Below are 18,023 nucleotides of genomic sequence, written 5' to 3' on the forward strand. Positions count from 1 at the left end.
CTGCTATAATTTTCAACCACCAAATCGTTTGTTTTCAAAATGGTAGCACTATCGGAGTAGCATAGACATAGAACTCTTCCAACTTCCAAGTCGACCTCTCAGGCTTTCTCCGTGCACGCATCATCATACAAGTGAAAATAGCTTGCAAGACAAGCTTTCAGCATCATCATCAACCTCTGCACTAGCAGACTTCTGGTCATTGCTTCGGAAGACCAGTAGACCACCTTGCCGTACTTTCTGAACAAGTCATCAAACATATCGTCGGTATCTTCACCAACACTCTGCAAGGAATAAGGTCTATCAATAATTCATGCAAGTTTAGTAATGATTCGGGGTGCAGAAAGTATCTGAATAAGCCATGTTCGCCGAAAATGATCGCCGGCAAAACACGTAGGCAACCAAAAATAGTTTATTTTCCTTGATTGGTTGAATTGAACAGAGCTAAGCTTCAGCAATCTTGCTCTGTGAAATTATTGTCTGAACCATATGTGTAAAACGGATATGGATCTGGATATGATCCAGTTAACACCTAATTGGGCCAGCAGCTCAAGCTGGGCCCATAAAGTTTTGGCCCTACTACAATCAAATAAGTTAAGGCCCATATAATTTCCTTTTTTCATAAAGTGGCCCTTATGTTTCTGATTGAATTGCAAGTGGGCCCAACATATCGATTTATATGCCCCCAAAAGCGCACACAGAAACCTAACCCTAATTTAGCCGAACTTCACACCCTCAGTCCAGGCCCTGTTCACAGGCAGTCCGCGAAAATACGCAGAATGGTGAAGTTCCTGAAGCCGAACAAGGCGGTGATCCTTCTGCAGGGACGGTTTGCTGGTCACAAAGCGACGATCGTGAAGAACTACGACGACGGTACTCGCGATCGACCCTACGGCTACTGCCTCGTCGCGGGAATCGCCAAGTACCCTAGTAAGGTAATCCGGAAGGACTCTGCCAAGAAGCAGGCCAAGAAGTCACGCGTGAAGGCCTTCGTCAAGCTCGTCAACTACAATCACATTATGCCCACACGATACACGCTCGATGTCGATCTTAAAGACATCGTCGCCCCTGATGCGCTAGTCTCTCGTGACAAGAAGGTGACTGCTTGCAAGGAGATCAAGTCAAGGTTCGAGGAGAGGTTTAAGACTGGGAAGAATCGTTGGTTTTTCTCTAAGCTCAGGTTTTAAGCTGAAAGAGATATGACCAGTGTTCTTTTTTTTTGGGTATTTCGTCATGTGCAATGCAGATTATATTCCTAGATTTTTTTTATATTCTATTTGTGGATTATATGAGATTTTGGTGAAGGTATCGGTATATTTGTTCTTTTTCTGCCATCATTGATCGAGTTTAACCATTGATAATGATGCATATTACGTGGACTGTTTCTGTTACGAGCCAGAGACAATGCTGAAATTGCTGACCGGCTATATGTTTGTGTATACCCATTAATTCCAGTATTTAACTTCCTGCATTAGCTTTGGAAATGGAGTTTTAAACATGGGGCTTAACAGGTTCTATGATTATGGTACTATGAAAGGCAACATATTTGATCAAAATGAGTTTATTACTTATGCGGCAAATTGTCTCTGTTTCTCCTATAGTCTTTCGACTCAGGATCGGAGACCAAGACTCCTTCAATTGGCTCAATATTCTCCTCCTCCTGAAATTGGAGCGCATTTTGCTCAAACAGTGTTATTATGCACTTTCTGATCATATTGCTTCAAACATTTATGTTATACTTGTTTCTTTGGTGGTTTTTTTCTGTTTGTTTGTATGCCAATAAATCTTTGTACTTCTTTACAATTTTGTTTGAAAAAATCTGCCAATTCAAAGTTATGTAATACATCTAATTGAGTCTCTGTGTGTACTCTGTGTTGAATCAATGGCCTTGAATTCAATCAGGTAACTCTGTTACTCCTTTTGGTTATTACCTTTCAAGAAGCTGCATTTGTTACTCTTCCAAACTTTAACACTACAAATGAATTTTAGGCTTATTTGGAAGTCAATGACAATAATTGAAGCTGCATCACCCCTGATGGACGAGCTTTTATTCTAGAATTTTTGAGTATCTGTTTCGTTGATATGTTATATGTAGGTGAACTGTTCCATAGCACGGAAAGTGGTGCAATTTCGTTCCTTTGGATTCCAAATTTGTTCTTTTGACCAGATTGTTATATATTGTCTTTTATGAATAAGAACCCTCAAGTTTTAGAAATGGTGTCTTGCAAACTCAATAAATAAATCAAGAAATGCCTCTATGTGTTTGTTGAATCAGAAGTGCTAAATTTTGGAAATATCATACACAAAAATATAATGTGGCATGTGGCCGCTTTGCATGGAGAGCGGAGACTGGTTGGAAGGATTGGAATGCAGGCATACTGTGCGTTTTCAATATAAATAGATGAAATAAAATTAAACAAATTTGCGGTTCGCTATCGTACTATATGAAGAACTTGGGTAGAATGTTGTATGCATGTGTATTAATTTTTTGTGAAGCCTCGAACCTCAGAACAGATGTCTTCTCATTTCTTGTATTCGGAATGCGTAACAATGTGAAGTTGGGGTTGTGAATGTTATCATTCATCTGCGTGAGAAATGTATATAAGCAAGATTTTCCCTATTGCTGTCTTTAATTATTTTTTGCTTTATTGTGATAAATGGAGACTCAAATGAAGCAAATGTCTTGACATATTTCTGAGAAATACTACCCATAAGCGTGCATTATCATGAAAAAATAGTAGAAGTACAAACCCCATTTACATAAAAATCTTTATGGCTTCTGCAAACGGCCATATCCTTATTACAACCTAGTATGAAAATCAAGCAAACGTAACAATCTTGGTTATTCTAATGTCTCATCAGAAGCACATGTCCAGACAGCAGCAGCAGCAAAGTCCAGCGAGACTGCGGGCATAGCAGAGGTCCAAAGTCAAGTGCTGGTATATTTTGACTAGAAGAATATGTCACATTATAGAGAGGTTGAGGATCTTACCATCCTTTCAAGAATCCATCTCCTCTGCTCTTGGTTTCCACGGGCACACGCTCTTTGTCGTGATCGTCCTTTCTAGGATAACCTATGGGTGGAGGAGCCATGACATAGGCGGTGTTCTGTGTTGCGGTGGAAGGATAGGAAGCTTGGAGACAAAAATAAGATATATAATCAGATAATAAGACACAGAGAACAGCAGCGTGATTTCATGATGTAGGTAAAATGAAACATTCATATAGCAACTGAAAAGATCATAAAACCCTTACCCGGAAGTTGGTTTTCATGGTTTGGATTCATGGTTCAGTGACGTAAAAGTCGCGCTTCCTTGTGCCGACACAAAAAATACGAGAAGAAATGGTGTTGATGATTAAATAATAACTGTAAAGTTTCGAACCGATTCCTATCGATCGTTCTTGGACTTACGGGAAGAGCATGCACATGCAACACTCACACACTCCACGCAACGTAAAAGAAATTGCAAGAGTATTTACGTGGTTCGACGGAATTCGTCTACGTCCACGGGAGGGCAATCAATCTTTATTTATCAACAACAATGAATTACAAAATACAGAGCTTGTTCGCTCAAGAAGAAGAGAAAAATGAACCCAGAAGCTTTTGACGACTACTCCGCTTCTCCTTGAGCTTCCTCTATTTTGTGTATCTCACTTCTCGGTGTAAGTCTTCTGTGAAGTTTTTTCTGTTATTCTCTCTTTAAGTATTCCATCCTTTTTCCCAACTTAACCGCAACTACTTCCACTGATTAATGCCAAGTCATTTTCCCTTGACAGTTGGGTCCCAAATCATTCATGACATGGTAGGTATGGTAGATCACTTAATCAATCGATAGTTGTGTTAGGTCCCTTATGTTGGTGCCAATTTGAGAGACACACCTTCACAAATCTCCACCTTGTCTTCAAGATTGGCTACTCTCCATTTTCCACCCTTTTCTATTCCTGAGGTACCGCATTGATCAAGTTCAAGCAATATCTGAACTTGACCATAGGCAGTGGTTTTGTTAGCATGTCTGCGGGGTTGTCATCCGTTGCTATCTTTTCAAGTTTTATCTCTCCTTTAGAGATAATATCCCTTACATAATGCAGCTTGACATCAATATGTTTTGAACGCTCATGGAATACTTGGTGCTTTGACAAGTGTATAGCACTTTGGTTATCACAGTTCACTACAATCTGTTCTTGTTGAACTCCCAACTCTGCTATCAGTCCTTTCAACCAGATGGCCTCCTTAACAGCCTCCGTGACAGCTATGAACTCTGCCTCAGTTGTTGATAGGGCTACCACAGATTGTAGTGAAGCTTTCCAGCTTATGGCAGTGCCATAAAGTGTGAAAACGTATCCTGTTATGGATTTTCTTGTATCTAAGTTCCCGGCAAAGTCTGAGTCAACATATCCTTCCAGCGGTTGTGTTGAGTTTTCATGCTGATTTTTAAACATCAGTCCCATATTCAATGTTCCTCTCAAGTACCTCAATGTCCATTTTAATGCTTCCCAATGATTTTCCCCTGGATCAGCCATAAATCTGGAAATCAAGCTTATTGCATGTGCTAAGTCGGGTCGAGTGCATACCATACCGTACATGATGCTTCCTACTCCATTTGCATATGGAATATTCATCATTTTCATCCTTTCTTCTGCACTTGTTGGTGACTGTACCACAGAGAGTTTAAAGTGTTGTCCGAGAGGTGTAATTGCTGCCTTAGCCTCATGCATATTGAACCGTTTTAGCACTTTCTTTATGTATGATTCTTGGCATAAAAACAGGCTTTTGCATTCCCTTTTCCTAGTAATTTCCATTCCTAGAATTCTCTTGGCATTTCCCAAGTCCTTCATTTCGAATTCTGAGCCAAGCTGTTGTTTTAGTGTTTGTATTTCCGATTTGCTCACACTTGCTATGAGCATATCGTCAACATATAATAGGAGGTAAATCATCACACCATTTTCTTCTCTTTTGAAATAAACACAGCTGTCATAGCTGCTTCTTTTAAAGCTTATTCTTGACATGAATTCATCGAATCGCTTATACCATTGCCTTGGGCTTTGTTTCAGCCCATAAAGTGATTTTTTCAGAAGGCAAACCTTCTGTTCAGACCCTTTTATTTGTAGTCCCTTTGGTTTGTCCATATATATGATCTCTTCAAGTTCTCCATGAAGGAAGGCTGTTTTTACATCGAGTTGTTCAAGTTCCATATCCAAGTGAGCTACCAAGGCAAGTATTATTCTTATGGAACAGTGCTTGACCACCGGGGAAAAGATCTCATTGAAGTCTAATCCTTCCTTTTGGGAGTATCCTTTTGCAACTAACCTTGCCTTGTACTTAACATTTTCTGTCCCTGGCAAGCCTTCTTTTAGTTTGTATATCCATTTACACCCAAGTACTCTTTGTCCCTTTGGTCTATCCACTAGTTGCCATGTGTTGTTTTTCATGAGAGAATTTATTTCTTCATCCATGGCAGCTTGCCAATTTTCTTTGTCTTTGCATGTGACAGCTTCTTCATAGTTTGATGGCTCAATAAACTCCACCTTTTCAGCTACAGTGAGAGCATACCATGTCAGGTCCGCATGAGCATATCTTTGTGGGGGTCTTACCTCTCTTCTTGTTCTGTCTTTGGCTAAGGTATAAGTTTGAAGTTCATGGTTTGGTGGATCATTTTCTGCTGTCTGTATCTGAGTTTCAATGAGACCATCAGCTTCCTTTTGAGGAAAGTTATTGTTGGTCTCCACCTCAATTTGTGTTTGATGTTGGCCTTTATCCATGGCAGTATACTCATGTTTCAGTTTATATCCCATCTTGCCTTCATCAAAAATGATATCCCTGGTATTGAAGCATCTCGGTCCAGTGGCTTCTAAATTCCATACCTTATATCCTTTGACTCCATCTGGATAACCTATAAAGATACATCTCAAGGCCCTTGCATCAAGTTTGTCTTGTTTTACATGAGCATATCCTAGACAGCCAAATACTCGAAGATGTGAGTATTCTGATGGGGTTCCTGTCCAAAGTTCCATTGGTGTTTTAAAATTGATTGCACTTGAGGGACATCGATTGATCAGATAACAAGCTGTATGAATAGCTTCTCCCCAAAATGATTTTGGAAGTCCTGCACTTATAATCATGCATCTGACACGTTCTAGCGAAGTGCGATTCATTCTTTCTGCTACCCCGTTTTGTTGTGGATTACCAGCAACTGTTCTGTGTCTAGTAATCCCCTTCAATCTACATATCTCCTTAAATGTTTCTGAGAAAAACTCCAGCCCATTATCTGTTCGAAGATGTTTAAGCTTTAGGTCCATTTTGTTTTCTGTAGCTTGTAACCATTCTTTAAATTTCATGGCAGCTTCATCCTTTGTCTTTAATACGTACACCCAAAGTCTCCTTGTATAATCATCTACTATGGACATGAAGTACCTTCCTCCCCCATGCGTTGCTGTTTTTGATGGCCCCCAAAGGTCCGAATGAACATATTCTAAGGGCCTGGATGTCGTGTGTTTCCCTTGGCCAAACTGAACTTTCTTAGCTTTTCCTAGTACGCAATTCTCACAGAATTCCAAGCCTTGAATTTCATCTCCGCACAATAGATTTTCCTTGGACAATTGCATCAGTCCCTTTTCACCCACATGGCCTAGCCTTAGGTGCCAAAGGCTAGCTTTGTTTGCTGTCTGCTGTGCCATAGCAGCTCCTCCAACAACCGTGTTTCCTTGTAATACATACAGGGAGTTTGTCTTGATAGCTTTCATGACAGCTAGAGATCCCTTCATTACTTTCATAGTTCCATTCTCAGATTTGAACGTGAGACCATCACTGTCAAGTGTTCCGAGAGATATTAGATTTCTTTTCAATTCGGGAACATACCTTACTTGAGTTAGAAGCCTATCTTGTCCATCGTACATCCTTAATCTGATGGAACCTGAGCCTTTTATTCTACATGGTTTGTTGTTTCCCAGTAGCACAAGCCCTTCATCTGCCTCAATCAAGTTTTCGAACCATGATTTTGTAGGACACATATGGAAAGTACATCCCGAATCAAGAATCCAGTCAGTGTTGGGATCTTGATTCGAGATCATGAGGGCTTCCGCTGATTCATAGCCATCTGATGCTATGGCAGCCTCACCATTTGTGTGAGATCTTTCTTGTGGCTTCCTATTCTTGTCAGGGCAATTCCTCTTAAAGTGTCCTTCTCGATGGCAATTGAAGCACTTGAGTCTAGGCTGGCTCTTTGATCGGGGTCTGTTTCTTGGCCCCTTTTGTATTCTTTTCTCTGTCCTACCTCGAACATGGAGCATTTCTCCCTGAGATTCTGTTGAGTTCTGGTGCCTCTTCTGAAGTTCTTTTGCTTGGATTGCTGATAGAACTTCTTCCAGCGAGATTGATCTTTCCCTTCCATACAACATTGCCTCTTTGAAATTTTCATACGGATGTGGAAGGGAATTCAACAGAAACAGAGCTTTATCTTCTTCCTCAAGTTTAATTTCAATGTTGTCCAAATCGTCCAGGATTTTGTTGAACTCGTCAATTTGATCCAAGATGCTTTTATCCTCTTTGATCTTGAACGAGTACAGCCGTTGTTTTATATATAAACGATTGGCCAGGGATTTAGTCATGTACAGCTTCTCCAACTTGTTCCATATTGCTTCTGCCGTCTTCTCCTTCGAGACTTCTCGAAGAACTTTATCCCCAAGACTAAGGATTATTGCACTGTGAGCCTTTTCCAAGATTGATGCCTTTTCTGTATCCTTCAGTGTTGTTGCCATGTTCTCTTCACCGGTCAACGCTTCGATCAGTCCTTGTTGTACCAAGATCGCACGCATCTTGATCCTCCACAAGCCGAAGTCGTTTTTCCCAGAGAATTTCTCGATGTCGAATTTCAACGAACCCATTCTTCCCAACGTGTTCCCACAGACGGCGCCACTTGTAAAGTTTCGAATCGATTCCTATCGATCGTTCTTGGACTTACGGGAATAGCATGCACATGCAACACTCACACACTCCACGCAACGTAAAAGAAATTGCAAGAGTATTTACGTGGTTCGACGGAATTCGTCTACGTCCACGGGAGGGCAACCAATCTTTATTTATCAACAACAATGAATTACAAAATACAGAGCTTGTTCGCTCAAGAAGAAGAGAAAAATGAACCCAGAAGCTTTTGACGACTACTCTGCTTCTCCTTGAGCTTCCTCTATTTTGTGTATCTCACTTCTCGGTGTAAGTCTTCTGTGAAGTTTTTTCTGTTATTCTCTCTTTAAGTATTCCATCCTTTTTCCCAACTTAACCGCAACTACTTCCACTGATTAATGCCAAGTCATTTTCCCTTGACAGTTGGGTCCCAAATCATTCATGACATGGTAGGTATGGTAGATCACTTAATCAATCGATAGTTGTGTTAGGTCCCTTATGTTGGTGCCAATTTGAGAGACACACCTTCACAATAACGCTACGATGTATGTGTTTATATATAGATATCCTGTATTTGTTGTCAAGGATAAGTGACAAATTTTATGGGAAGAGTCCATGGCCATGGCGGACATATATAGGCTCTGAGTAGTTTTATAACGCGCACAAGGAAGAAAATTCTATCCCAAAGCGTGTGTGTACATGTGGATTATTGGTGACATTTTCTTCGGGGATTCGTTCAATGGGTTGTTCCTACATGTGAATTTATCTAAGCTTGCAACCCAACAAAAGTATTACGGAATATAGACTTCACAATATGAATCTTATGGATTAAGGTTCCTAGTTCCTTGTAGACACAATCTCTTTTGGCTTTTAAGATTCGTGGAAAGTTCACGTGCATGCATGCTTCCAGTGTTATATCGATTTTGCAGTTAATTGTTCATTTGTTTGGATAATGTAATACAAAATGCAGCAAATCATTTGTAACAAATCTTATTCTGAAATCCAGCCAATAGATAAAGGATTTGATAGTTAACATTTGCTCATTCCAAAATTCAGTTATGGTATATATTATCATGAGACCGTCTCACGGATACTGATCTGTGAGACGGGTCAACCCTACCCATATTCACAATAAAAAGTGATATTTTTTCATGGATGACCCAAATAAAAGACTCGTCTCACAAATATGACCCGTGAGACCGTCTCACTCAGGTTTTTACCTATTATCAATGAGTAGGTGTCTTATGAGACAGTATCACGAATTTTTATATGTGAGACGAGTCAACCCTACCGATATTCACAATAAAAAGTAATACTCTTTGCATAAAAAATAATATTTTTTCATTGATGACCAAAATAAAATATTTGTTTCACAAAATACGGCCAATGAGATCGTTTCACACAATTTTTTGTCATTATCAATTGTACTTGTAAATATCGACTAACATTCATGGTCATCAAACACGAGTTTCCTATTTTACCATCATGGTTAAGTAAATGTAATAATAATAACAATGGTAAAAAAGATGGATAAGTAGATGGACAAGTGATATTGGTCATATGTTTAGTCGGCTGGTTGGGTATCAATGATTTCGGCATAATTTGAGTATAATAATATTCATTTTTAGTTTTATATATTTATTTTTTTTATGATTTTAATTATCTATATTGTAAAAATTCAATTTTAATCCACTATCTTTAATTTTTACAATATTAGTTTTTTTCAATATGAAAACAATGTGCGGCTGATATCTACATTCCGATAAATGACTAAATCTGACAAAAAAAATGAAAAATATATGATTAAAATTCAAATTTTGACAATAAATTCTTTTCAACACTTCAAATCTATTTTTTATATATATTAAAATGATTTTTTCATGATTTTTTAAATTCTTTTCAACACTTCAAATCTATTTTTTATATATATTAAAAATACTTACCATTGATTATATAAATTTAATATATTATTAATATAAGTTTTATATAATTTTAAATTAAAATTATTTAATAATTAATATAATATGGTATCTTTCACTTAAAAATTTCTATATGAAACTATTCAAGCATTGACGAATATAAGAGTAAAAAAAATATAAGAGTAAAAATATAAGAGTAAAAAGATAAAAAAAATATAAGAGTAAAAATGATTTTTTCATGATTTTTTAAATTCTTTTCAACACTTCAAATCTATTTTTTATATATATTAAAAATACTTACCATTGATTATATAAATTTAATATATTATTAATATAAGTTTTTTCATGATTTTTTAAATTCTTTTCAACACTTCAAATCTATTTTTTATATATATTAAAAATACTTACCATTGATTATATAAATTTAATATATTATTAATATAAGTTTTATATAATTTTAAATTAAAATTATTTAATAATTAATATAATATGGTATCTTTCACTTAAAAATTTATATATGAAACTATTCAAGCATTGACGAATATAAGAGTAAAAAAAATATAAGAGTAAAAATATAAGAGTAAAAAGATAAAAAAAATATAAGAGTAAAAATGATTTTTTCATGATTTTTTAAATTCTTTTCAACACTTCAAATCTATTTTTTATATATATTAAAAATACTTACCATTGATTATATAAATTTAATATATTATTAATATAAGTTTTTTCATGATTTTTTAAATTCTTTTCAACACTTCAAATCTATTTTTTATATATATTAAAAATACTTACCATTGATTATATAAATTTAATATATTATTAATATAAGTTTTATATAATTTTAAATTAAAATTATTTAATAATTAATATAATATGGTATCTTTCACTTAAAAATTTCTATATGAAACTATTCAAGCATTGACGAATATAAGAGTAAAAAAAATATAAGAGTAAAAATATAAGAGTAAAAAGATAAAAAAAATATAAGAGTAAAAATGATTTTTTCATGATTTTTTAAATTCTTTTCAACACTTCAAATCTATTTTTTATATATATTAAAAATACTTACCATTGATTATATAAATTTAATATATTATTAATATAAGTTTTTTCATGATTTTTTAAATTCTTTTCAACACTTCAAATCTATTTTTTATATATATTAAAAATACTTACCATTGATTATATAAATTTAATATATTATTAATATAAGTTTTATATAATTTTAAATTAAAATTATTTAATAATTAATATAATATGGTATCTTTCACTTAAAAATTTCTATATGAAACTATTCAAGCATGTGTGTGACACTGTGTGTAATATTTTTGCTCTGTTTTTATAGGAGATTTGAAGGTAATACGAATTTATTTGGGCCTTAACAATCTAAGTTTTAAGAAAAAATTTGATGCATTTCATACTTGTGAGTTTTGATACAAATAAAAGAGTGTTGAGATTAGGAATACTGTTTTCTTAATTCTTTTTTACTTGACTGTGATAAATGGAGACCCAATTGAAGCGAAGGCCCGGACAGCAGTGGTTATTTGTAAGTCTTAGCCAAATGATTTGATACAACCTCCGCATTTAAGGTGTTCGACCATTTGCGCCATAGAAATTGACTGATTGTGCGGATGTTCGATGATTTCTCAGCTGCCTAAATGGCGGAAACCTTCCGTGAAATGTGAAGTGTTTTATGCATCTTCAGGTCACAGGTTTATCCAAATCGTGCACAAAAGCACTGGGGGAAGAAAACCCAAGAAAAAAGTATATCGTAGGGAACATGATCTGGACAGAGTGATGGAGCTCCGTAAGAAACCAGCGCTGATTATACAGCTGAAGTCCATCATCCAATCACGGAAAACCGAGTCTCTATTGCTCAGAGACCTTGAGAAAGAAGTTGGGTTTGTGAAGAAATGGAATTACATGGCTGTCATTGAAAAATATCCTTCCATTTTTCGTGTTACCGGAGGGCATAGTGAGAGATCACCACCGGCTGTTTCTTTGAGTGAGAAGGCGAAAAAGATTGCGGCTTTAGAAGGTTCGGTGATGGTGCAAATGGAGCCCATTCTGGTTAGGAATTTAAGGAAGTTGCTGATGCTTTCAGTTGATTGCAGGCTTCCGTTGGAAAAAATCGAGATGATCAGAAGTGAGTTGGGGTTGCCAAGTGACTTCAAGAATTCACTTATTCTAAAGTACCCAATTTTTTTTAAACTAAGTGATTTCAACGGGGTATCATATCTGCAATTGGAGAATTGGGATTCTTCGCTAGCAGTGACTTCTCGCGAGGAGAGGCTGGCACGCCAAGAGATATCGACCTCCTGTGGCCATTTACATAGGGCAACTGTGTCAAAAGATGGCAACTTTATCGGTCCTTACGCATTTCACTTGAATTTTCCCGCTGGTTTTAGGCCGAACATGAGTTATTTAGAGGAAGTCCGAAGGTGGCAGAAACTGGACTTCCCTTCTCCATACTTGAATGCCAGGAGGTTTGAAGCTGCAGATGCAAAAGCTCGGAAGAGAGCCGTGGCAGTGCTTCACGAGTTCCTAAGTTTGACTATCGAGAAGAGATTGGATACAGGTCAGCTTGATGCATTCCATGCAGAGTATCGTTTGCCGGCTAGATTATTGCTTTGTTTGATTAAGCATCATGGCATATTTTATATCACTAATAAAGGTGGGCCGAGTACCGTATTCCTGAAGGAGGCGTACGATGGATCGAACCTAATTGATAAATGTCCTATTATAGGATTCAGGGACAAATTTGTGGCCTTGATCGGCAGGAAAGATGAGAGTTTAGATGCGGGGGCTTCAACATTCTCTGCTGTCAATTAACTTTGCTGCACTCTTTTAAAAACATTCCTTTAATCCCAGCTAGTTCACTTTCCTCATATAGTTACAAGATTTTGGCTGCTGGAAAAGTATTTGGATGACAAGTCATGTTTTCATGATTAATGTTTTGATCAGCAAACATATAGCATGTAGGGGTGGGCGTCGGGTTCGGGTTTATCGGTTCGGGTAGTCATTATCGTTTTAGGAAGTCTGAATCCTTGTGGGTCGATGTTTGGGTTATTAGAATCCAAGAATTGGGAAAAATCTGCATATGTTTCTTCTTGGCTATGCGCATAAACATTATATGTTTTTGTTGCCTACATCATGCTATCTTTCGGGGGCCAATTCCAACTAGTTTGGGAGTAAATATTACAAACCACTAGTTTAAGTAGTTATTGAAAAACTTGATTTTCTCAATATATTATCCATTTGTTCATTTTTGTTCAGATATTCGATAAATTCTTACACAGAGGTGCTCCCATTGATGGTCACATGTTCTGAATATTCATAAATTTGCCTCATAAAAAGAACAAACTGTAAAAACTTGACATTGGATGTTCAATTTTGGAAGTTTAATTTTTTTTATTAGAAACAATATCGAGAGATTATAAAGAAATTTAAAATAGAGAAAACAACGAATACAGATATTGCATCTCAATCCATGACTGGTGAAGAAACGATACAAGTTTTTGGAAAGTTTTATTTAACTTCTTTTTGCTTCAAAAAACTCTTAATTTCAAATGGAGCAACTGTTCATGCCTGCTTTTTAGTTAATCAAGAAAATAGCCTCACTTTTTAATGGATGACTCAAATAAAAGATATGTCCCATAAAATACGATCCGTGAGATCGTCTCACACAAATTTTTGTCTTCCCCGCCCTATAGAGTCAATTTCTTGATTATATTTACAAATATAGATGAATCAATTTATTTTGGAAATGTTACTACCAATAAATTAATTTTTTTTTTAAATAACTAACCAATTTTAATTTTGCTTAAATTATTCTACAGATTTCGTAGCAAAAAAGTAGATGTTATCATTTCAATTCCCAAAATACCTTAATTAATTTTATATGAAAATCTCTATATTTTAATAAATATTTTTTTAAAAAAAAAAACAAGACATATACGTACATGTGTGTGAGTTAATATGAAGTATTTAAATTATTATTATCAGCATTCAGCAATAGGCTATATGAGATGGTAAGACCAAAGTTTTCATCTTTTCAATTATGGCCCACACAATTTTATCATAATTAAATATATTATTGAATATTTTAAAAATCTTCAATATATCACATGTGAACTTTATATCACAATTTAAGTTATTAAATCATAAGATTAAAACTTTAAATCCGCACAAAATGAACAATATCAAATATATATCATCCTAAAATCCAGCAATTAATAGATCCATCCCATAATTATGAAATTATATACCACAAAAAAAAGGTGTTTGTCCAAATTTAAACATGGTTAAAAAAAAAAAAGATCCGTGATTCTTGGTTCAGTCACTCTCACTTTTAAAATCCCATTGTGTATTTCATCGTTGGAAGATGCTTGTGAAAGTGGGGTGGAGGAAACAAACAAGAACTTTTGACAAGGATAGCAAATTGGAGTAAAATACAAGTAAATAAATTCTTTTATTCTAAATAAATTCTTGCATTAAAAATTCTAATTTCTTTTTTGGAGCCTGTAATAATAATGACATTGGCTTCGCAGAAACATGGCAAGATTTAAAAACACATGGCATTTCCTACCCCACTTGCTTATTGCATTTTAGAGCAACTTTTCTTTTACCAATTATTCGAACTTGTGGCCAAGTAATCTATATGTTATCTGTCGGAGATCATGTGTTTCAATTCCTATCGACTACTTTTTTGATTTGGCACCAATCAAAAAGTTATCCGCTGAAATGATTCATGTTTGTTTAGTTGAACAGATCAGAGTGTGGGGTAGAGATCAGGACAAAAGAACATGTAGAATAATAAATAAGCACTTAAGTTAACATTTTAACTATTTCTTGTTATGAAAATTACTATTTCAATATATATCCATAGTATAAAATGTTGTGAATTAGGATTTTGGTTAATGCATGTTAAATAGATTCGAATAAAGTGTGTAATTGTTATGATCATCGTCACCACCGTATATGTATTTTGATAAAACGACTAATAGCCATTATGGGTTGAGTTTGGCTTGCACCCACGACGAAAAAGTGAATCTCGGCGCTGGATTTCTTGTTTGTTGGTGTTATGCTCACACTTCACCATCAATTGTAACCCTTGAAAATGAAAAATCATAGCAAAAAGCTCCTTTTTTTAAAAAAAATACCCTCTCCCCCTCTCTCTCTCTCTCTCTCTCCTTAAATTGTGCTTGTTAATTTTCAGATAAGCAATCCAAATTGGGGTGCTTTCTATTCAAAATTGCAAGAACATCTTTAGGCCTACTCCACTATGAAACGAACCCATTAATGTAAAGCTAAGTCATCTTGGAAATTCTTGCATAAAGTTAACTCATTCCTCGAGGGGATATGATTTCCAAGTTGAATGGTTATGCTTACTTTCTTCTTAAAGCATGAAGGTGGATTCTTGTCTTGACCTAACATTTTGCCTTTACAAAAGATTAAAATGAATCAATTAATAAAAGCAAGAGTATTCCCAAAAAATCTTTCTACACCCTTTTCCTTTTAAGTTGATGGGATGACACCAAAAACTCTTAAATATTTGGACACAAATCATTGGGTGGCATCATAATTATCATCATGTGCAATATTTTATGTGTATTCTATCAGATGACTGTGTTAATTTTTTTGGTCTTAAATCACTAAACTATATACAGATCATTGATAAATTGACTCCTACGTTCGCTTAGAGCAAGATTCTTTAGATTTGACTAGACAAGATGCCAATGACAAAGGCAAAAAAATCAAGATTTCACATTGGAAAATTGAAGTAAACAAAAAATTTCAATATGTTTAGATAGCATTGATTTAGTCAATATTATCGCCTTTCTCATTGAATTATTGAGACTCTTGTTTGATCAAAACAATAACCTTAAGTTGTATTTGGAAGTGTGGTAAAAATTTATGTGAGACGGTCTCACAAGAAACTTACTTTTAGAGTGATGAGTTCGAAATTCATGAATTTCAATAATAGTTTTAGTATTAACCATAAAATAACAGATGAAATCTTAAATCCATACATTAATTATTTACACATTAGTTAACACAAAATATAATGGATTTCAAATGCCTCAATTATTGAGTGAACTTCATTAAATTTATCTTGATTAATATGAAATGGTAATTAAACATACAAATGTGAATTTGAAGTTTATAAGCTCGTTTATTTAGAACAACAAAAATACATTTAAATATATTTAAAATATATAAATTTAAAATCAATCAATTTAAATACAACTTTAAATTTCACACATTGACGAATACTCTTGATTTTTGGATGGGGCCTTACTCAAAAGTTAAAATGTGACTTGAAACAAAAGTAAGACACGAAATCAATTCCAAGAAAATGATGGGACAACTTTTGATTATGTTGGATTTTTTTATATTTTTCATTATAGCTTCGTATAATTACGTTTGATCCAAGTTTAGATTAGTTCTTTTAAGTCCATGTTTTTTTTAAAAAAATCCATGTTGATTATTGTTGTGATTTTATTTCTGGAATCTAAATTTGGGTGAATGAAATTAAAAACACGAGAATTTATATTTGTCCCGGGAGTGTAAATATAAGTTAATTATGATAGATAATTTCAAATCCAATCCTCGAATCGAATCGTGTCTTTATAATTTCTTCAATTTCTATCATTTTATTGCTACTACTTTGAAGTTGTTACCCGAATCTTGATAAACACATACCCATGAACACCAGCTCGGGATGAAAAATGAAAAACGAAAAATTCACTTCTTGCTTGGCCTATAATTTATTTACAAGCTAGCTATATTTTATCCCCCAAAATATAAACATCACCTCTTCAAGTTGATCTATGTTATACCAAGAATTTTACTTCCGTTCTATTTATACAAGATGTTAATATAAACATCGCACTTCAAATATACCGACGAGCCCACTGTTTTGATTTTGAATTCAGATATCCGTATAAACATCTTGTACAAAAATAAACGAAAAATATTATTCTCTATACAACATAGAATTCACATCTCCTGAAAGAAAGAATTCACATCCAAAATGCTTGTTTACCTTGACTCGTATATTATATTTTTTTAAATACCCCACGAAGTCTCTTTTAGCTAAATATTGGCACGTAGCGTTGAAAATGCAACAAGGACAAATTGTCATTGCATTCCTTCTACCAAAAGTTTACACACAAGGACATATATATAGATGATGTTTGTGAGACATATATTTTATTTGAGTCATTTAAGAATGAATATGAAAATTCAGTATATATATATATATATATATATATATATATATATATATATATATATATATATATATATATATATATATAAAGATCTAATGGACATTTCAAAGCGATCAAGTAGATAGGAGATAACGAAAAACGATAGGTTTCGATCGTGACCTAATTTTGAATCCAAGACCTAAATACCATAAACAAAGATTGATGTCTTAATGGTCTGACTTTATAACACAAATTAGTTTTTACGAATATATCCTATCTGTTAGATAAATAATTTTTTTCATATAATTTAATCATAACTATAATATCTAATCACTTTGAAAATTCACATATTATCTCTGAAAATTACATATTTAATATAATTTCATTATAATTATTCAAATAATAATTAGAAATTACAACAAAATTTTATAAATGGAGTCGATTCATGTACGTAATAATTATTATTTAACGCAGATATCGTGTGTGGGCGTGATTCGATAGTTTAAAATGAATAATGGTGCACCAAAAGGGAAGGAACTTTACCGATCAAAATTGAATAATTATCCTGTCATGTCGACATTTGTGCCAATATATTGGGCATAATAATAGGTGATTGAATGTTTTAAGTCCAAGAAAGCATAATGCATGTGGGCCGGATGAGTGCTGTGACGGCGATTATGACAATGAAACTGTCTATATACGGACATAATTCAAAGAATATTTATTATTTACTTTTGATTTAAAAAATAAGGAAATTTAGACATTTTGATGTTTGCATATGCTCATAAATAAAATTGGTAAATTATGTATGAAAAAGTTGCTGCCATGATGGCAATTCATTAATTATAAAATTTGACATATATTCAAGTTTTTTTGGTGTCATTAATTATAAAATTTGACATATATTCAAGTTTTTTTGGTGTAAATAAATTTAGCTTGGGAGTTGGATTCCCTTTAGCATATTATCAACAAACCCAAACTTCCAAACTAAAA

At 34.4% G+C, this 18,023-nt stretch overlaps 2 protein-coding genes and 1 long non-coding RNA gene across 3 annotated transcripts; 2 read left to right on the plus strand and 1 right to left on the minus strand.

Moving 5' to 3' along the window:
• The first annotated feature begins 684 nt into the window (after nucleotides 1–684).
• LOC140828976 (large ribosomal subunit protein eL27-like) lies at nucleotides 685–1,326 on the plus strand. The gene has a single exon (XM_073191890.1). The coding sequence runs from the start codon at nucleotides 777–779 to the stop codon at nucleotides 1,182–1,184; it is 408 nt and encodes a 135-aa protein (XP_073047991.1). The 5' UTR covers nucleotides 685–776; the 3' UTR covers nucleotides 1,185–1,326.
• Nucleotides 1,327–2,667: 1,341 nt separating this feature from the next.
• LOC140828977 (uncharacterized) lies at nucleotides 2,668–8,568 on the minus strand. The gene is made up of 4 exons (XR_012117373.1): nucleotides 8,435–8,568; nucleotides 3,253–3,364; nucleotides 2,990–3,131; nucleotides 2,668–2,901 (listed from the first exon to the last, which is right to left on the minus strand). It is a non-coding gene; the product is annotated as an uncharacterized lncRNA (long non-coding RNA).
• A 2,584-nt stretch (nucleotides 8,569–11,152) lies between these two features.
• LOC140829884 (protein WHAT'S THIS FACTOR 1 homolog, chloroplastic) lies at nucleotides 11,153–13,135 on the plus strand. The gene has a single exon (XM_073193167.1). The coding sequence runs from the start codon at nucleotides 11,455–11,457 to the stop codon at nucleotides 12,646–12,648; it is 1,194 nt and encodes a 397-aa protein (XP_073049268.1). The 5' UTR covers nucleotides 11,153–11,454; the 3' UTR covers nucleotides 12,649–13,135.
• The last annotated feature ends 4,888 nt before the right edge of the window (nucleotides 13,136–18,023 follow it).

The sequence above is a fragment of the Primulina eburnea genome, chromosome 4 (genome assembly GCF_022965805.1).
Source record: "Primulina eburnea isolate SZY01 chromosome 4, ASM2296580v1, whole genome shotgun sequence".
NCBI classification, from domain to species: domain Eukaryota; kingdom Viridiplantae; phylum Streptophyta; class Magnoliopsida; order Lamiales; family Gesneriaceae; genus Primulina; species Primulina eburnea.

What these genes read in the sequence shown, in the direction of transcription:
- LOC140828976 (XM_073191890.1), top strand. Translation starts at nt 777, where the DNA reads ATGGTGAAGTTCCTGAAGCCGAACAAGGCGGTGATCCTTCTGCAGGGA.
- LOC140829884 (XM_073193167.1), top strand. Translation starts at nt 11,455, where the DNA reads ATGATTTCTCAGCTGCCTAAATGGCGGAAACCTTCCGTGAAATGTGAA.